We start from the raw sequence: 21,410 nt of genomic DNA on the forward strand, positions 1-21,410 counted from the left end.
TCCCTTGGCAAATTCTTTTGGCGAGCAATCCACGAGTTGATCCTAAAAACACGTTCTATTTCCAAATAAATTTCCTGGCCGCAGGACAAAACATCCATAAGTACATCTGAAATTACTTGTCTCAAATTCTCCTTTGGATCCTCAGCCAGCCCCCGGATCCGAATTGCAAACTCCATGTCACGAAATTGGGCAATTAACACATCAGCCTTAACATTTTCCAGACTCTCCTCTACAAGTTCAAGCCTATGGTCACTTACTTCTGCTTTTTGTTCATTCTCTTCAACTCTTTCCGCCACCGCATCTATGTATTTAGCCAAATCTTGAAAAGCAGTTGCCACATTCAAACAAAAATCCTCATGCTTCTGTGATAAATCCTGTTGTTGCTGTAATACTTGATCAAATCTATCTTGCATTTTAGCATCCATCGCTTGAAACATCTCAGTCATTTGTTTAATAGTTCCGGACATCAAGTCCTGCAGTTCTCTACTAGAAGGTGGTGGGGGTGAAGAAGATGGCAGAGGTGGCGGGTGGGAAATTTTAGAAGTTTGTTGAGGTGTCTGAGACATCGGAGATGCAGTCGGTTTTAAAGTCGAAGGCGCAGTTTTTCTCAAAGCCATATTAGCAATCACTTTCCAATTATAATAAAGTCTTGTAAGCCATTCAACCAGAGCAAGTAATACGCCGGTTAAAAGTAGCAAAAGTTCCAAACCGGAAATCACTTTCACTTCTTGCTGAAAAAGTATCAATCCAACGCCATTTTAAGTTCACTTTCCCTCAAACCATCTCAAGTACGGGGAAGAACTTAGTATCCAAGTTAGAGTAAAGTCCCAAATAAAAGCAAACTTCCAGGGTCGGTTCGTCTGCTTCCAAGAAAAACTCACAGTTCACTTTAAGTTGCAGCGGAGGCGGCGGCTTCTAGCTTCGCCAAAGCGAAGGCGTCCTGGATCGCGGAGAAGCCTCAGGGCTCCGGAGGAGTTCTCACCTACATCGTCCACATGGGACGACTCGGGAACTCAACTCCTACCCCGGGCAGCTCACCTAACCCCTTATGCCCAGGGGAAAGGTATCAAGCCGTTTGACAGATGATGCTACCTGTCAAAACGGCTTTTACGCAAAAACAGGCGGGAGGCAGCAACAGCTGCATCCGACGAGGTCGCCTGCCACCGGAAGTCTTGCTTGTTGTTTGTCATGAAGGGCAATAGAAAATACATCCTCGTGACTTGGTTCCACCAAAAACATCTGTGGGTTGATATTTAGAATCCACTGAAGAATCAACAAAGTAGCCATGTTAACTATCACCATATGAAAGATGGTTTGAGGTCTGTCACGTTCTATCACTGAACAATGTTTCATAACGGAAGGGCTCCTTACTCTTATTGGAAAATAATGATCAGATGTGTAAGGATTGCTAATCCAATATTGTAGTCCAATATGACCAACCATGTCCAATATTGACCATTGTCCTAGTCAATAGAATGTTCCTGTTCACTTAATAAATCCATATCTTCAGAGTGGAGAGATAGAGATGATAGAAAAGAGGAGGCAGTCTTTTAATTACACCCTTTTAGAATTTCATATTTCACAAAAAAAATTGAAGGACCAGCAACTTACGATGAATATATTTTGCATTTTTCTACTGAAGTAGGATAACGTGTCCTTTGCTTTCAAGGAATTGAAACTAAACTGGCTGCCCCGGATAAATTGTGTTTTTTAGTTTAAAAAGACTGTCCAGATAGGTATTGCTCACTAATAAAATTTAAACTATTTTTACCTCTTCACAGATCTAGCAATGCAGTTGAATCAGGGGAAATTTGAGTATAACGGGTCTTGTGGGTAAGTAACAATGTTTAACAGCTGCCATTATATAGAACAATGTCACTTTTAATTATGTGCTGTAAATGAAAAACAGGCTGTAGAAATTCAGTCTGGTGTTATATTTTATGAAAAGAAGCTGGAAGATCTGTCCCTGAAGGGGGAGGAGAGGGTGAGCAGCAAAAAAGGAACCACATTTTGCAAATAAAGCGGTAAGGTACAAGGTAGTAGAGTTTTTATATCCACATTCCCAAACACCCAAATTTAAATTTCTAAATCTAAATTTGCTAGGCAGCTTTGATTTTTTTTTTTTAACTCATGAATAGATTAAATGTTGTTATGAGTAGAAAATCAGAGCTGTCTAGCAGATTTAGATTTAGAAACCTAAATTCGGGCCATTTGGAATGTGGAGGCTTTTCCTGTTACTAGTAATTCAATTTCCCTTCTGCTCTCTCCCTTATTTGGCTAATAGTCCCCATTGTTTCCAGCTGAAGATGATCACCTAAAGTGCAAGGTTTTGGGATTTGGAGTACAGATCAGTTTTCCTTGAGATTTTTTTAAAATTATTATTAAGCAGCTTTTGTCTTCAAGATGTATCTGCTATTGGGTAAGTCTAGTTTAATAAAAAGAAGGACTAAGGGTGACATGATAGCAGTGTTCCAATATCTCAGGGGTTGTCACAAAGAAGCTATTCTCCAAATCACCTGAGGGTAGGACAAGAAGCAATGGATGTGTAAACTAATCAAGGAGAGAAGCAACCTAGAACTAAGGAGAAATTTCCTGATAATTAGAACAATTAACCAGTGGAACAACCTGCCTCCAGAAGTTGTGAGTGCTCCAACACTGGAAGTTTTTAAGAAGAGACTGGACAACCATTTGTCTGAAATGGTGTAGCGTTTCCTGCCTGAGCAGGGGGTTGGACTAGAAGACCTCCAAGGTCCCTTCCAACTCTGTTATTCTATACTATTCTATACTATCAATTGCAATACAAACGTTGAACTAGTTTTGACCTAAACTCCCAGCTGAATGCTGGCAGAACAACTTGTATAAGGCTAGATAGGTGCCATTTGGGCACACAGATATTCATTTCCCCCCAGAGATGTGCAACTTCTCTCAAAGATCAGGATCCTTATCATATCACTGTACTTTCTGCTGCAACATGCCCAGAGATGTACATTTAAAAACCCGAGATATTTTCTTGCAAACAGTAAGGTGACCAACTTTTTTACAATAAAAAGGAGGACACGAATAAATTGAAGAAAAAAATATCGTAAATAAAAGAACCATTTTATTCATTGCAACAATAATACAGACAACTTGCATGTGCAAAGTTTGCCAGCCGGGTGTTTTGGCGTGCTCAGCAGCAATTCCTATTGACTTTCAAAAGCCAATAGCAGGAGTAGCACAGCTCATGCAAAAGTTGAAAAAAAAAAACATCAAAAAAAGGTGCCGGAACGCCGTTCTGAGCGTTTTATGAGGGAAAAAAAAGCCCTGCAGATTAGTCTTCAAATATCGAAAAGGAGGACATGTAGGAGGACACTTTTCGAGGGAGGACAGAACTTACAAAAGAAGGACTGTCCTCCCTAAAGGAGGACGGTTGGTCACCTTACAAACAGGGCATTTCAGGTTACCTCTTGTATCTTCTCTGCTAGTTTATTTATTTAACTGAAACTTGTTGAAATTGTGACCTAAGAGGTTTGTGGTATATAGAATATTTTTTAAAAAAACCTTTCAAAAGAAATACAAAATGTAGTGTAACTTTGTCCTTTGTGTCTTTTGGAAAGAGATCCCAACCTGGAATATAACAAAGTGAGAAAGGCAGATCTATTAATGCAGATAATAATTTGAGCAACATTTTTTTTTTAAATGTAACATTCTTGAAAATATAACTTAGGTCCCATGTCAAACTGAGTGCTAATTTCTTCACTGACTAAATTACCAGTAAATTAAAGAAGGCAACACAGAAGCTTCCAAGTTTCTTGAAAGTTTATCAGAGCTGCTCCGAGAGTGATATAGTAATATACTGATATGGCTGCTCTCTATAAGTTTGATAAATAACTATGAGTAATTAAAAAATTCTGTGCCTATCACTTTGTGGGTGTATACTCTATTTTCCAAAGAGAGAGATGGTATATCTTTATATGCGAATGTGGGAAAGAATGTGTGGGAATTGGAAATAACTGAATTTGTGAAAAACTACGGAAATGATCTGGAAAAGAAACTGAACTATGAAGTGGGATTCATATTCTTGGCTTGGGATTTTCCCACTGAGTTTAGTATACATAGAACAAATGCATTTTATACACTGGCAGAGAAAGGAAAGAAGGAAGTAGGAAAAGAATGACTGTAAACTAAACTAACCAGACCAAAAACTAACCCTGTCCTTCCCACAGATTCATGGCCTGGTTATTTGCAGTTTCATAATTTATGATTTTATAGTGGAACAGAACCACTATGAATATTAAGGATCTACCTTTATTTCCTTGTGATGCAGCTGATGGATTTTTTTTGTTTGTTTTTTGTTTTGTCATTTGCTGTTCAGCAGAATTCAGTACAATCAGAAGTCTGCATTGAACTCTTGAATCAGTACAGGGCAGGTTAGTCTCACCCACCTTGTCTAGGCCGAAGAAAAAAATTAGGCCTTGGACAAAATGGCCAGGCTTCCTTTCAACAAAGTCCTTTGTGTCCCAAAGGCTATATGATTATCATTGCCATGGCGATTAGAATTTTCACCAAGTTTGGGTTCTCATCACCACAAAAGACTCATTTGGCAGTTCCAGTGGTTGGAAAAAGTTTTGATGGATACTTTTTTCATGTCAAAAAAGGGAGGGAAAAACCAGCTGACACTGAAATGGATTCTAGCTTTAAAATTCTTTAGCCCAGAAGATAGCCACATGTCTTATGGATGTACTGTGAAAGTCCCAGCCCAACCAAAGAATGTGCAGCAGGAAAAAAAATCTATACCATATTGAAGTGGTTAAATTATTCAGCTAATCATTGGGTAGAAAATCCTGTCACATACTTGTTTACTTACCTAAATTAATGTAATTTTGAATGTGTACGCTGAATTTAATTTCTTAAAGGAAATGTTTCAGGTATGATGAATTCATACGATGTATTATCTCATTCTGGTTACTGTAGGGTTTTTTTCACCATTCAGTGAGTAAAATTTAGTTTTTCTATCTTGGATATGCATTCTAAAAACAATACTCTTCCATGATTTATTTTCAGCTGATTATATGCTTTCTACATATGACTTGCAAGAGAACTATTAATAATAATGGTATTTAATTTAAAAGGGATTAAAAGTGAAACATAAGTAGTTTTATCTAAACATGTGCGTTTTGATTTTTTTTTAAGTTATCTTCTTAAACCAGATTTCATGCGGCGTCCTGATCGGACATTTGACCCTTTTTCTGAGACTCCTGTGGACGGTGTTATAGCAGCGACTTGTTCAGTGCAGGTAGGAAGCTGCGCAGTGTAGAAAAGAACGATTGAAATACGCTACTTGACCTCAGATACCTGAAGCTGTTTTAAAATATAAAGTAAGGGCCACAGGTTGGATGGAAACTAATCAAGGAGAGAAGCAACCTAGAACTATGGAGAAATATCCTGACAGTTTAGAACAATTAACCAGTGGAACAACCTGCCTCCAGAAGCTGTGAATGCTCCAACGCTGGACGTTTTAAAGAAGAGATTGGACAGCCATTTGTCTGAATTGGTATAGGGTTTCCTGCCTGAGCAGGGGGTTGGACTAGAAGACCTCCAAGGTCCCTTCCAACCCTATTATTTATATATTAATATATATATATATTCATACATATGAATAACACTAAACATTGATATACGCTTGACTATATTGAATTTCTCATTGGACTGAACATTCTTATGCTTCCATTTCAAGGTCATATCTGGTCAATTTTTATCAGACAAAAAAATTGGTACTTACGTAGAGGTGGATATGTATGGCCTTCCCACTGATACAATACGTAAGGAATTCCGAACACGGATGGTGATGAACAATGGCTTAAATCCTGTTTACAACGAAGAGTGCTTTGTGTTCCGAAAGGTATGTATTTCAGATGCCTGAAAATGCCTTTGAGGTTTTATGAATAACACTTTGCCTCAACACTTTTCCCGAAACAAGGAACTTTTAGGAAGAGACCCACCAATCTGATGTCCCCTCAACAGCGTTGAGTTGACCACTCCCCAAACGCTCAGCTGAAATTTCAATTCTGGGCATTGCAGGCACATCACTTCAGTAAAATAATGGTTTGGGGAAGGCTGATTTAGGAGAAGGAGGTCTTGCTAGCGCTTTCCCTTCATCTACCATGATACCACTTTTTGTCATGGGATAGAGTTAACTAAATCTGGAATTATTATTTTTTAACGGAAACTCTTGTAGCTGTCACATGATTTTTATTTTCTGTTTGGCTTTTCCCTCTTCTTGCTTCCTCCTCCTGCTCTTCCTCCTCCTCCTCCTCTTCTTCCTCCCTCTTGGAGGAACAGCCTCGCTCGTGGCTATGGCTATGCCTGTGTTCCAGGTATGCAGTCTGCTCAGAATGAGCTCCAGCTGGGGATACCTCTACCTTCCTTGGAGAGTACAACTTCTTCCCTGCCCTGGCAGTGCCCTGCCTATCTTGCACTGTTCCTTCAGCCAAGAGGGCAGGTGAGACCCGGCATCCAAAGCTAAGGTCAATGTCATTACGTGGATTCAGTCAGGGGGTGCTGCCTCTGCATCTGAGGCTGGCTCCCTCGTCCTGTCTGCGTCGTGTATATCTCTTCTCTCTTCCACACACAAGTGTTCACTAGACACCATTTGGAGTTCTAGGGGTGAGTTTACTTGTGCCATTTTACAAAACGCTCCCATCATCCTAGTTGCAAGGGGCTGTGTTTTCAGGAGGAACATCGCGTATTCTTGGCCCGGCTTTTAAGTCTGTGCCAGAACAAGGTGGTATGATGCAGGAAGCTCATGTGAACATTTTGGCTTATGTGAAAGTGGCAAAATCTGTGTTTGGAATCAGGAAAACAGGACTCGAAAATAATACACATCCAAATTTGGAAGTCATGCATCATTCTGAAAACTAGAGAACAAAAAAGGGCTACCCAAATGACAATGGAGAGACTCTTCCTCTCTCTGAAGAGAGGTTTCAGCATCGGGGAGGTCTTAAAGCTTAGAAATAAGGCAAGTCAGAGGCGACAGATGTGCAGAATTCTGCCTGGTGCAGAGAAAGTGGCTAGAGATGTTTTTCTCCTTTACTCAGTTCTACTCTTAGGGTCATCTAATGATACTATGTCAGTGGTGGCGAACCTATGGCATGGGTGCCAGAGGCGGCACTCAGAGCCCTCTCTGTGGGCATGCGCGCCGTCGCCCCAGTCCTAGGCCTTCAGCTGGGTTTTATAAAACCTTTTCGCTTTAGGCCTCCGCCGCCGTGTGCAAAAAAAAAAAGGGTTCAATCAATCAGTCAATTTCAACTTCTCGCGGGGAAAAAAAAGATCTTGCAAAGTTGGAATTAATTGATTGAACTTTTTAGTCCCACTCAGTCTGCCGTTACCACCACAGCCACGCCCACCCAATTGGCCACACCCAGCCAATGGGCCACACCCAGCCAATGGGCCACACCCACATGGCACCCGACGATGCATAAGTGGGTTTTGGGTTGCAGTTTGGGCACTCGGTCTCTAAAAGGTTCGCCATCACTGTACTATGCTATCGGAGGTTCATAAGGCATTCGAGATTTTTTTTCCACACAATGCTCAATTGAACTGTAATCTGCTGTCACAAGATGTGGTGATGGCCAATAAATTAAATAGTTTGAAAAGGAAATTAAGCAACATTCACGGAGGACAAAGTCATTGACAGCTAGCAACCGTGTGGCCTGTGTATTGTTGGTAGTGTTGCAGACAGTAAGCCTCTCCATATCATTTGCAGTCTTCTGGCTTCCCTGTAGACATCAACAGGAAAAGCGAATATTGAACTAAGAAGAGTTTGGGGCTGATTCAGTGGACCTTCTCTTACTTTTGTCCCTATAAGGCATGTGTGTACTCTTTCTGTACCACCTTGTGACAAAATGGTTGAGGTGCTAATTGTGGCTATTACTTTTGTAGAAGAGCGTCTTGCAAATGAAAATAGCTAGGAGGAAAACCTCTAGTCCAGTGTTTCTCAACCTTGGCAAATTGAAGAGGTATGGACTTCAACTCCCAGAATTCCCCAGCCAGCACAGCTGGCTGGGGAATTCTAGGAGTTGAAGTCCATACCTCTTCAAGTTGCCAAGGTTGAGAAACACTGCATCTAGTCTAATTTTGTTAATAACCCAGCAAGGGATTTTTTTTTTTAATAAGGGGACTTTCCAAATGTGTATCTTCCATGCAAGCACGCAGATCTCATTTCATTCTGAAGAAATGCCAAGTTCAGCAAAACATGGTTAAGCTGCACCATGCTGCTTGCACCTACATAATCATTCGCCCCTGAAGCTACGTATAAAGATTTGTCAAAATGCACATGCAGATTCACTCTTAAGGGCAATCCCTGGTGTCTAGTTTTTTTTCTATCCCATTCTACTTTAAAAAATTTTTTGTCAACTAAAGTTTATCCAGAAGTGTGTCCATTAATGGTGCCGTCATTGACAGTGTCTTCTATTCTTTTGCCTGTTCTGTTGTCTAGAATGCAGAACAGTCACCTGCATTTTTTCTTTGTGATGTATTTTTCTGGCTAGTATCGTGCCTAATTTAGTTACGGTTGGGAGCTAATGGCAAATGTAAAGCATCACAGTAGCATGACCCAAGGTTTATGCAACTGATAGCTAACCTAATAACATTTGGAATATATCAGAAAAATTGCACAGACCGAGGGCTTCATGCCAGGAGAATTGTGTAATATGGTAGAGTTAGGATTATTAACTACTTAGGTAGCATGAATCTCATGCAAATACTTAGCAGGTGCAGGTAGTCCTAGACTTACAACAGTTCATTTAGTGACCAAAGTTACAACGTCCCTGAAAAAGGTGACTTGTGACCATTTTTTACACTTGCAACCGTTGCAGCATCCCCGTGGTCACGTGATCAAAATTCAGACACTTGGCAATTGACTCATATTTATGACGGTTGCAGTGTCCTGGAGTCATGGGATCACTATTTGTGACCTTCTGACAAGCAAAGTCAATGGTGGAAGTCAGACTCGCTTATCAGTTGTGTTATTAACTTAACAGCTACAGTGATACTTTTAATAACTGTGGCAAGAAAGATTGTAAAATGGGACAAAATTCACTTAACAGCTGTCTCACTTAGCAACATAAATTTTGGGCTCAATTGTGGTCGTACGTCGAGGACTGCGTTATGTGTAAATGGTGTTTTATTGTCCCCCTGTTTTTTAAAAAAATAAAACTACTGTTGTAATACATATTCTGTGTCGTTATTCTTCTGTGAGCTATTACTCAATTGTGATAATGATATTTTGATATTTATGTTGGGTCAGTCTTGCTATATTTAACTATGTATGCTAGTTGATATGTTTCTTACTAGTTGCCAAATAATAGCCTAATCCTTTGGGGCCCTTTGTAATTGCAGAACTCAAAAACTTTCCTTTAACAGGCAGCCAGCAGAAGGGACTGCTTATATTCTGGAAATGTATATATCAAAAAATAAAGTGTGAATAACTTAAAGTATAGAAAATAGCAGCTTCTAAGGGAAAAAGTTTTAAAGAGCCTTATGATAGGAAATATTTCAATATAACGTTTAATATTTGTGTCTTTAAAAATCTTTTTAATCCTTTAAGATATTTTACCTGCAACTTGAGATTATTGTTCAATCCAGTCTTGACAGAGGCTACTGCCAATTTTTCCTCCTTCAGACAATTTTGCATTTGCTCTAACTAAAGTATTTTGAGATGTCTCATTCTTGCTATGGAATGATGCCAGAAGGGACCCAGGCTATGATTCCAATGCCAGCACTAATTATCTGCATTAGCTAGAAAAAAATGATTTTCTTGTCTTCCATTGATGGAATGCTGGTGTTACAATGCGTTAAGCAATGCTCTTTTTTATTTTCATACTTTGTTCGGCAAGTAAGCAATGGTTCTGTTAGTAGAATCCGTTGGAGGAAAGAAGATTAACTCGTTTGCATTGTCCTCTGAAATTTGAGAAATAGAAAAGACCTATATCCACTTAGCTTCCTTACAATCACTATTGTTGCAACTTGAACAAATGCTGTGAAAACTACACGTTACCTTTTATAAAATCACATACAGATGAGCACTTTTAGCTGTTAGTTTAGATGAAGTCACACAATGTTTAGAAGGAAATTCCTCCTAATTTTTTTCCCCTTATTTGGGAACAAAAGTTGGGGATCGCTTATCTTTATAACTTTATCTTAATCTTTTTTGGATTAGAGAGTTTAGAATGTTGGCTGTAAATATTTGGGGAGGAAAGTAGGATTGCAATTCCATCTAAAAAGTACTACCCTTTAGTATAGTACTATGAGGACCTTTATACACTGTTTTCCCACCAATCGCATGATAAGCCTGAGTCTCCCTGTGAGTGGGTAGCTAAATTTGATAAATAAGGTCCAATTCTATATGTGGACAATATTTGATAGTTAGAAACATTATCCCTCATGGGGTCCTTGGTGCTCCATGAGCTTGAGGTTTGCTTGCAGACTTTTTTATTACCCGCCTAGGTAACTTCATCAGTGCTGGTGAGTGTGTAATTTGCTTCTTGTTCATGTGCAGTAGCTTGCCCTGCCATTGTTGGTGGAGGTGTGGTTTTCTGCTTGGTAGTTCCTTGATTAGGGTATATCTGTTTGGTCATTTGCCTGGTGTTATTCCCTGCTTATCTGCATATTGACTACTAGAGGATGTGTTCTGGTCTTTTTGTTTCCTCCTGCTACTATATAAACAAGGAGCAAACCCCACACTCCTAGCACTGATGGTATTACCTAGTTAGGTAATGAAATGTCTGCAAGCTAACAACCAAGTTCAGAGAGCACTAAGGACTCCACAGTTCAACCTATTCTCTTCTATTGGAACACTATCTCTTTCCTGCATGAGAATCCTTCAGACTGGTTTTGCCTGCTAAGGAAGAAAATAGTGTTTTCGTCCATCAAAGATTATATTTCTGTCAGCGTGCATGACACAGATGAATTGCATAGCTAATAAAATGTAGATATTTTGGAGAACAGAATGGGGACCTCTTTGGAGAAAGCAACCCTGTGCTACCAGAATAGTACTGAGTACTCATCAGACCAAAGTAGCCTCCGTCTTTTGAAGATTCATTTATTCTAATCACTTTCTATTTATTTTTATTCCTCCAAACTTCTGGAGTTTTTCTTTTTAGAAAGAAAAGCAAACTTAACAGAATTAAATAACGTTGATTGGCTATTTTTAGAGGCATAAATCAATATCCACTACTAATATATTCTGTGTAACATTAACACATAGCGCCACCAAAGGTGTTGTTCAAGAAAGCCTAATGATATTGTAAATATGTAATCAAACATCCCTATGGGGTGATCCGTTAGAACCTGGTTCCAGATGGGGTTGCTGGATTTCTTCAACAATTACAAAGTAGGAATGTGCTCTCTGATGAACCTGAATAACCACCTTTATTCTGGGGTTTCTTAGGTGATTCTACCAGATCTTGCGGTCTTGAGGATAGCAGTTTATGATGACAACAACAGGTTGATTGGTCAAAGGATATTGCCACTGGATGGGCTTCAGGCAGGCTATCGACACATTTCCCTTCGAAATGAAGGCAACAAGCCCTTGTCTCTGCCAACGGTTTTCTGCAACATTGTACTTAAAACTTACGTGCCTGATGGTTTTGGAGGTAAATGCATCAGTCATATCTTTTATTTGGAGCAAATTAATTGGGAAGGATCATGGATAGTTTTGCCGCACAATTCAAAAACTCGGCCCTATCAGTCCTCAGCCCGCTTTCTGTACCTTTCAGCCGGGCTAGCAAAAATGGATAATGCATGTAATGACCTATTGAGGTGGGAAGATCACAGAAACTTTATGCAAGTATTAAAATCAGCATAACATGCTTTAAAAATTCAGACTCACACATACATACACTCTGTCATCCTCCCCAACTTTCCAGCAGAGTATCTTAGCTCAGCTTAAGATGCGAAGTAGTTCCATCTGCTTTATATATTTCGTGCAGCTACTATAACCCTTGTCCCCATGACTGTAATTACCCAACCATCCAAGAGTCTTGAATATTTCTTATTATGGAAAAGGTTTGCAATGGACCTGGAAATTTATCACATTTTTTCCCCAGTCCCAATGCAATGAGTGCAGAGTAATCCTTTTTGCAGATTGAAGTTGGAAATGAAAGATAGGATCCCTTTCTAAGAGGCATGCTTCCCATTTACAGAAGCTTTTTGGCATGTGGGAAATGGAATTTGCCTATATTGCCTGTTTGCTACTTGTTTGAGATGGGTGGCCATACAAATTGAATGAATGAATGAATAATGCTCCTAAGCTAGGAATGCATTCCTTTGACAGTTATGATTGGTCTCAATTTGATCTGCAATTGGAAAGATTATCATTGTCAGATGGCATTAAGTCAATTGATAAAATACTGTTTGGTGATCTCTAACCTCCAGGGCTTCCCATGTTTCATTAAACCAAGGAAAGACATATCCTGGCTTTTTTTTTTTTAAGTAATGGTACGAATGTCACCAATATAGGGAAATCTTGTCCTTGAGAAATTGTTGAGGAATTTTTCATCTTTCTGGAAAAATGAAAATGAATGGTCTATCCATTTCTCTGACTCTCAGACATTCTTTTATCTCGTTCTTTCCCCAAGTCCAAGGATCCAGGATAGCTTAGTATAATAGCCACCAAGGCTCAGTTTGGAAACACTCATTTTACCTTGTCTCTTATAATGGTGAACTTAATGAGAAAAAAACCCTCCACCCCTGTCTGCTCAATGCCTGGTTCTTCAAGGTAGCTATTTTTTTAGAAAGCAAAGTGAAAAAGGGGGCTGATGATCTCTTTGGACAACAGCATGATAGGATGGTATTAAACAGAACCGAGCCTAAAGTTACTATTCTTCTGCCCCCAATAAAATTCAAGTAGGTTTTGTTTTACTTCTATCTATAATGTTGTGATTGTGTGTATTGAAATAAGATTTGAATAGCGTGTAGACCAGCGGTTCTCAACCTATGGGTCGCGACCCCATTTGGGGTCGATCGACCATTTCACGGGGGTCGCCATGCAAGGCTGTCCGCCATTTTTTTTCCCTTTTCCGGCGGGTGCCTTACCTCCCTTGAGCTGGGCCAGCTGGTGGTTGGCCTGCTCCGTCTCTGCCGCTTGCCAGCTATGCCTCGGCTGGCGCAGGGGGCAGAACCACGCATGTGTGGCGCTCCCGGGCAGGGAAAGTCCTCGACTTACGACCGGTTGGGTAGTCCTCGATTTATGACCGGCTTAGTCCTCGACTTACGACCGGTTTAGTCCTCGACTTACGACCGGTTTAGTCCTTGATTTACGACCGGTTGGGGGTCGCGGCATTAAAAGGGTTGAGAACCACTGGTGTAGACTGTTGGGCATATTTCTGGAATTATTGCAAGATGGTGCACGCATTTGTAGTAAGAGGTTTTGTGTGAAGTTTTTGTGACTATTGTTTTTTTTAATAAAAAAAAACGAGAGCATTTTACAAAGCCTCTAGAGATGAAATGTCAGAGAGAGGTCCAGCAAAGTACATAATTCCCTGATAAATATTCTGACATGGGGAGAAGAATTACTTTATCTTGCAAATGCAGTATTTGGCCTTTCCACATATGAAGAAAGCAAGATCTTGGGGGTGTCTGTACATATATGCTCTCACACATACACACTCACATGGACACCCACAAACACACGTATACAATATATAGTAGGGCTCAGAACAAATTGTCTCCCTAGCATAATGAAGAGCTGTGGGAGTGTGTTTCTGTGCACCTTATTTTTTTTTCATATTATTTCTCTTAAGCTGATGGAACCTGTTACAGACCCTATGCTTCTGCATCTCTTAGATTTATGAAGACTTTCCATTTTATCACTTCTCACGATTAGGGAGACAGTAATGCATGATAAAATTAAGCAGAGCCGTTTGTAGGAATTATGTGATGGGCTTTAAAGGGATCTGGAGTTGAAAATAGCTTTATTTATTTAAATTCCTTTTTAGATATTGTGGATGCCTTGTCAGATCCAAAGAAATTTTTATCTGTCATGGAGAAAAGAGCAGACCAGATGAGAGCTATGGGAATTGAAACGGTAAGGAGGACAAATTAACCTTGGATATGGAATTGATTTGCATATTTTTTTTTCTAGAAGCCTCTTTTAGCAGAATATTTAAAATATTAGAGTGACAGCCAACATTGGCTAGCTTTTCTGTTGCTCCACCATGGCTAAAATTAAACATTACTTATATTATCAGGAGTTTAGAAGGTAAGTTTCAAAGGAGATGGCTGGAGGCAACTTCTGGTGCTCTTCCTGTAATCTACTTTATGCCATTGTGTTCCAGCAATATTACTCTGGATTCTACATAGGACACACAGGAGAGACTTTGCATAAAAGAACTAAGAAATGCAAATTTAATATATCAGAGTTATCAAGGACAGAGTTATAGCAAAGTATTTTAGCTTTCCAGGACATATCTCAAAGTAGCAATTTGGGGATTACCACCACCACCACCAAATAAAATTCAGTCTTTCAGATGTTTAGAACAAACACAGTGAGTTTTTTACGCATTACAAGCGTTAACTGATAAGGCGCTTGTAATCTGTCCCCCATAGAACCTTCACCTGCATTATTACCATGTCTTCCCTCTCGCTACTCCTCTCCATCCCTATGTAATTTAATCCTTTCAGTAAGGCCACTCTGATGAAGGGAGCTTGTACCTTAAAATAAAAATAGTTTTCAGAAATGCTACCAAATAATTTCCAATCTCTCCTTTTACAGTAACTTAGGGTGTTGGAGCCCTTTATTGGGTACAGGATGCTTTGTTATTGATGACCAGATCTGTCCTCTTGTTATTGTTTTATGCTTTATCTTTTACATATATAATATATTTGTCATTTTGCTAATTTTAAGTACATGAGAACCTGTTTCAAACTCCTGAGAATTCCATTAATAGTTTAATAAAGAGAAGGATGAGGGGGGGACATGATGGCAATGTTCCAATATCTCAGGGGCTGCCACAAAGAAGAGGGAGTCAAGCTATTCCCCAAAGCACCTAAAGGCAGGACGAGAAGCAACGGATGGAAACTAATCAAGGAGAGAAGCAACCTAGAACTAAGGAGAAACTTCCTGACAGTTAGAACAATTAACCAGTGGAACAACCTGCCTCCAGAAGCGGTGAATGCTCCAACACTGGAAGTTTTTAAGAAGAGATTGGACAGCCATTTGTTTGAAATGGTATAGGGTTTCCTGCCTGAGCAGGGGGTTGGACTAGATGACCTCCAAAGTCCCTTCCAACTTTATTATTATTATATTATACCCTGAACTTTAGCAATAGATTGTTGTTTTATTTGCCTATTGTTTGCCTGCTAATAATTTCTTCAGCCACTCTTAAGTGACCTATTTGAGGGAGATGGGCAATTTTGAAATGTGAATACACACACGCGCGCACACACACACCATTCTGTTTGATAGTGGGTGCCCTCTAGTTAGCTTAAGTTCTCTATTATTACCAATAGTAGCAAGGATTCTTGGATAATGCCTCGATTGGTGTTAAGCATCCCCTACACAAGACATACAGCATCCCGGCCCTTGATGGACTGAGCCTTGTAGTCGGTGCAAAAAATACAGCAGGAATCTTTAGGCTCAAGATCAAATGATTCCTTGGCAGCAGAATATCTACTTCAGAACATGTTGGCTGGTGATGTTGTAAACCTGGACTCAGGATAAGGTAGTCCTCTCCCTCTGGCTGATTCTCACCACTGAGTTTCCCACCTGCTCATGGCAACCACCATCTGCTCTTCTTGGGCCGCCTCATCTTCTCTAATCACAGTACTAGTTGGTAGACTACAGCTACTACAGGAAGAGAACACACTTTAAAAAGTCAAGCCTTTGTGCTATTGTTAGTCTCCCCTGCCCTTTAGTAAGAGGCCTGGTCCAGCTGTTCCTCTGATTAGTCTGCTTTTGATTGTAATTGCTGTTCTACCTTTCCCAGCTGTGCTCTTATTAAGTGGAATTTTATATGTGGGGAGAAAGAAGTTGTAGCCAGTTAGTGCAAACAAGAGGGAAACACATAACATTGCTTGACTGTCCTTTGCATAGCACTAATGGTACAAAGGGAATAAGATGGCCCAGTTATTATGATTGTGAAGATGTATCAATGACAGCCATGTGCTATGACACTAGACTTCTTGCACCCTGCCCTTAGACACCTGGTTTATGTTTCAGTTTCACTGGCTGCTGGCAATCTTTCATCCTGGTCCTTCCAGATTTGTCCATGGTATGTTTTTTTAAAAAAGGCCTTATTTCTTGCAGAGTGACATCGCTGATGTTCCAAATGACACATCGAAGAATGATAAGAAGGGGAAAACTAATAATGCTAAAGTAAATGTTACTCCTCAGACCAGCTCTGAAGTCAGATCAAATCCCATTTCCAGTACAGGACCTGGTGCAGAAATTAAGAAAGGTAAGCAACCATCTAGAGGACTACTGCATTCAGATTTCCCGCTGTATCATGTTTCGCCTGATAGATAGTAAGAGTACCTAAGAAGCGTTAAGGGAAAATATTTATTTTCCTTTGTAATAATCTGGATATCTTTTCAGCAAGTGTATATAGTTCAATGAAGTGACATTAGAGTAAGTAACAATACTGAAAATATGCCCATTCTCTTGTTTTTCCTCTCCATTTTTAAGGTATAGATCTTATTCCTCAAATCAAGATAGAAGACTTAAAACAGATGAAGGTAAATCTGTGTTTTCTGATATTTTCCTGTGCGGTTGAAAATCCAAGTATCCTTATTAAATAATTAAATAAGAATAAGACTTCATTTTACTTGGCCTTTAATCCATTAAGGGTTTTCAGTTTACTCTAGGGAAGCCTTTTAAACTGATAAAGGAAGAAGTGGTTAAGAGCACTTAGGATCTAGTGCCTGACGCTTTGCTTTTCATTTTTCTCCCACATTATAGAGTGAATTCTAGAATGACTGTAAAATAGCAAGGCAGAAAAGAAAGATTTCCATTATCGTTAAGTCTCAGCCCACAGGAATTTATATGAAATCTCTGCATATTGCTCAAAGATAACAACTTGGTTTCCCCCATTTTTCAAAACCTGCTAAAGATGTAATGAGTTTTGAATTGCTCTGCACATCATTCAAAGCCAAAATGTAATTTCTTGGTTTTGGTTTCTTTGTTTGTTCGTTTATTTAATTTATATGCTGCCCATCTCGCTGTCCTGAGTGACTCTCATATGGTTTAACACTTTCTGAAAACCTGGCTTAAAGTAAATCATGGTTTCGAAAATTTTGGCTTTATGCATTGTGCAGAGTCAGTTTTGAAATCAAGACAACTGTTTTCAAGACTTTCTGGTTTAGGTGTTTTAAAACATTTTTTTTTAATGGGGAACAGGCATATATAAAGCATTTGAAAAAACAGCAAAAAGAGCTGACTGCTTTGAAGAAGAGGCATGCCAAGGTAGGATATCTTTTGTTTTCCCTTTCCAGAGCTGGGGTACTTAAAATTTTAAATGGAGTATGAGTCTTTGCAAAAGCATTAATTAAAATAATGTGTGCCACTGGTTCTTAAGTATGCTTCTGTTTTCATAGATAGCATCACTCTATGGAACATTACTCTGTTCTCCAGAAGAAATTTAAGAAGCAGTACATGACTTCTACTTCTCTGACCCTTAGGCTAAGCTAATGACGATTAGATATTTAACCAAAAATATTTGATTTGTAATTACATAACTTAAGAGCGACCAACAGTAGCCTAGTGCAAAAGGCATGCATAACATTTCAAAAGTTCTGAATCAGGAATTCATTTTGAATACAAGCACTGAGAGTATATGTAGGTAATTACCTTCAGCATCCATCAGCACAGAGTAAGAGTGTTTTATTCTTCCTTTTCCAAAAATAATTAGAAATTAAAAACTGCGCCTAGAAATCTAATATACTTTCTAGATATATGAAATGGGGGGGGCATTTTGCTCCAAACACAGCATTAAAAAGTCCTATTGTGAACAACTCAGCAGCACTTTTTCGTGCGGCTGCTGATAAAAACAGGATCGCCAACATGATCGCCAACGTCCCATAACGGATATGGCACAAGAAGAAGAAGAAGTATCCCATATTCCAATAGAACAAAATTCAAAGTGCTTCAAGTATTCTTGCATTCCAATGGAGCAACAAGTCAATCTGTTTCAAGGATTCTGTGGTTGGGAACTTGAGACCTGCCCTGCCTTTCCTTTCATCTTAGAAACACAGACAGAGCTGGACTAACAGTCCATTCTGGGAGCTGTCTGCCACTTAACTAGGACAAAGATGCCATCTATTTTTTAAAACATTAAAAATATTTTAAAATCCCTATAGTAGACAATGAAAGCAGCCTTTAACTACCTTTCAGCAGCCTTGTCTGCTGCCACAACTACCTGGAGGACTGAACTCCACAAATAAACAGTAGCAGTGGATTAATTTTTTGCACTGCCCATGGCCAATTATAAATGTACTTCTATGTCAACAAAATTCCCCAGGTAAACAAAGCGCATTTTCACCTTGAAAGCCTAACCACAAAGCAGTACAGATAGTTTTTGCTGAACAACCACAACTAAGTGAAGTGGTTATTAGGTGAAACATCCCATGACCACACCATCACTTTCTGTAGTCCTAATGTTGCAATTGTTAGGCCAGGACCGCACTCTCATTAGATGAGATCCTCACACTTCTCCCACCCTGGTATGCTCATCTCAGCTTCCCCACATCTTTGCCTTTTTGGCCGCTCTGCACTATGTTGTCACTGCTGCCCTGGGAACATTAAAAGCTATATTGAAAACAATATATTTTGTCCAACGCTGTATAGTATATTCTGTTCGGAACAGACTTTCAAAACGTGCAGCCTTTTGTTTCAATCTAGAAAAAGTAAAAATGGCCATTCTGAGCACATCCCTGGTGCTTCAAATCAGAACGCAAGAAAAAAAAATTAATATCTGAGTATTGGTAATTTAAACAAAAAGTGATTCATAAGTGATTTCTAGGGAGTCTCAACCTGTTTTAAATTCCGTTTTAACTTTTACAACTTCCTTTCAAAAATAGAAAATTCATTCCTTTCTCTCTGGGTTCTTTGCAGTATCCTTTTTTCAGTGCCATCCTATGCATGTTTATTCAAGAGTTTGGAACAAATATTTGGGCATATGGCTACCATTGTCCTGCAGCAATGTTTAAATTTCTGAAATGTCAAAGGAAGGGGTACAAAGAGGTTTCATTGGAATGATGTTGTACTTCCCAGGCAATAAAAACAACTTAGGGGTTGAAAAAGAAAACACTTGTTTTGCATTTACTATTTACACAATAGCCTTGGTTGCTTAGCAACAGTTGTGAGTTCTGAAAGTTGCAAATACCCAGGTAGAGGAAGAGAAGGAAGGGAAGGTATGCCAAGGGCCCAGGGGTAGGCAACCTTGGCTCTTTTATGACTTGTGGACTTGGCTGGCTGGCTCAGGAATTCTGGGAGTTGAAGTCCACGAGTCATAAAAGAGCCAAGGTTGCCTACCCCTGTCCAAGGCAAATAGGGAAAGAAGTTGCTTCAGATAACAATCCCATTCAGGAGAGTTTGTTGATTTAGGAGCCTGATAGAATAAAAAAGGTGTTTGTGCCATTTTGAAACATTTTGAAAGATGTTGTAGTGAGGGTTTGTGTGTTTTTTTTCTCTCTCTCTTTTTCTGTGGAAACACAAATATCTAAATGCCTTGCTACTCAGATTGTAGCCTAATGTGCCTTTTTTCCCCCACTGCAGGAGCACAGCATCATGCAGAAGTTACACTGTACACAAGTTGACAAAATGGTAGCCCAGTATGACAAAGAGAAGCTAGCTTATGAGAAACTCCTTGAGAAGGCAATCAGGAAAAAAGGGTATGGCCCTGTTTAAAAAGCAACATTTTTTGATGGCAAGAATGAAGAGTATAGTTCCATTCATGTACCTTGAGAGATGGAACAAAGTACTGTTGTACTTGAGACGTATTCTAATTGTGGGGATCCCCAGGGAAGGAAGGGGCTCAAAAGGTCTTGCAGATTCGGTTCAGATTAAAAAATTTAAAAATGGCACATTCTTTTAAGAGGGAAAATACACGTGGGGAGATTATTAGTAATTTATCTATAAAATCATTACATTGACCTCAATGGAATATTTAGATCCTCATCACATGAAAGCTAACAAAAAAAAAAAACCCAAGTTACACATAATAAAAGCCGGTACACATTTGCTCATATGTCTGTCTTCATATGGAAACCAACATCTCATCAAGTGTCTTTTGGTTCTGTTGACGCAAATAGTTCTGATAATGTATTTAAAGCTTATGGAATACAGTATGAAGTGTAGTTGCCAATGGATAGTGTTCTTTTCATGTAAGCTTCATTGGTCTAAGCAGGTTAACTGATCAGGTCAACATCTGAATATTAATTGAAAAAACAAAAATCTGCTTCAGCACTTTTTTTGTGTGGACACTATAAAGGCAATGCTTCCTCTCATCAAAATTAGCATGACTTGCCTGGATTCTTTCTGGTAGAGGAAACACCAGACTAATAATATGAGTAAAGCTGTGGTGGGCAGCCAGAAGCTTTAAAATTAAATTGCTGAAATACAACAAGATCAAGATGTGATTTTAATATTGCTCCCTGGGATTTTGTAAGATACGAGGTGAGGATGCCAAAATCTTGCAATAGTCAACACCCTTTCAAGATTTGGATCATACATCACCATCACTATCATCATCGTTGCTGCAACAATACATCTGCATCATATCTCACCGTATAGAATATCTCACAATAAATCTGAAAAAGCTGCTGATCCCAGAACTACACATTATGGAGTGAAAGCACCAGATAGGGTTACCTCCATTTGCAGTTCTCTTTATGGGATGAATTAGAAAGATTGTTTAAAGTGTTGTGTTAGATGCTCAGGATGTATGTTTTCAAATACTCTTATGTGTTAAAATAAATATGGATGCTTATTAATACTTGTACAGATTGCCCTAAACCTACACCCACAACTGGGACCAGATCCCTGACCAAGGCAGGGTTCTTATACTTCCACAGATAAATGCTTGTCCATTCTTTTCTTGAAAACCTTCATAATGGTGGCAGACCCAACTTACATTTATAAGCATTTTTCAAGCTTTGGTTCATCTTCTGAGGTTTCTTTGAAAAAAATAATTTGAAATGCTTACTTGAAATAGTTCTGTTTTATTTTTGTTTAGAGGAAAAAATTGTCTTGAGATGAAAAAAGAAACAGAATGTAAAGTTCAGATGTTAACATCTGATCATAAATCAAAGGTAAGAGCAAAAGTAGCCCATTTAACAATGTCTTTAAGTACATGACTGTCATATAGTGAGAGAGTCGTTTCTAGAAGTCAGAAATATGTTTTGTTCTCCAGGAAATAAGAACAAAGACTGCAGGT

General features: G+C 39.2%; 1 protein-coding gene across 1 annotated transcript in view; it reads left to right on the top strand.

The window, feature by feature from the left end:
* The window catches only part of PLCB4 (phospholipase C beta 4), a 170,995-nt gene that overhangs the window by 135,437 nt on the left and 14,148 nt on the right, over nucleotides 1-21,410 (top strand). The window contains exons 23-32 of the mRNA XM_015813546.1: nucleotides 1,782-1,833; nucleotides 5,173-5,275; nucleotides 5,717-5,881; nucleotides 11,429-11,633; nucleotides 13,977-14,065; nucleotides 16,286-16,436; nucleotides 16,664-16,713; nucleotides 17,375-17,440; nucleotides 19,751-19,866; nucleotides 21,210-21,285. Of these exons, the coding sequence (XP_015669032.1) occupies nucleotides 1,782-1,833; nucleotides 5,173-5,275; nucleotides 5,717-5,881; nucleotides 11,429-11,633; nucleotides 13,977-14,065; nucleotides 16,286-16,436; nucleotides 16,664-16,713; nucleotides 17,375-17,440; nucleotides 19,751-19,866; nucleotides 21,210-21,285 (1,073 nt within the window). The remainder of the gene's footprint in view (nucleotides 1-1,781; nucleotides 1,834-5,172; nucleotides 5,276-5,716; nucleotides 5,882-11,428; nucleotides 11,634-13,976; nucleotides 14,066-16,285; nucleotides 16,437-16,663; nucleotides 16,714-17,374; nucleotides 17,441-19,750; nucleotides 19,867-21,209; nucleotides 21,286-21,410) is intronic.

This window comes from Protobothrops mucrosquamatus, unplaced genomic scaffold, assembly GCF_001527695.2.
Source record: "Protobothrops mucrosquamatus isolate PMUCROS unplaced genomic scaffold, P.Mucros_1.0 scaffold166, whole genome shotgun sequence".
In the NCBI taxonomy this organism is placed as follows: Eukaryota; Metazoa; Chordata; class Lepidosauria; order Squamata; family Viperidae; genus Protobothrops; species Protobothrops mucrosquamatus.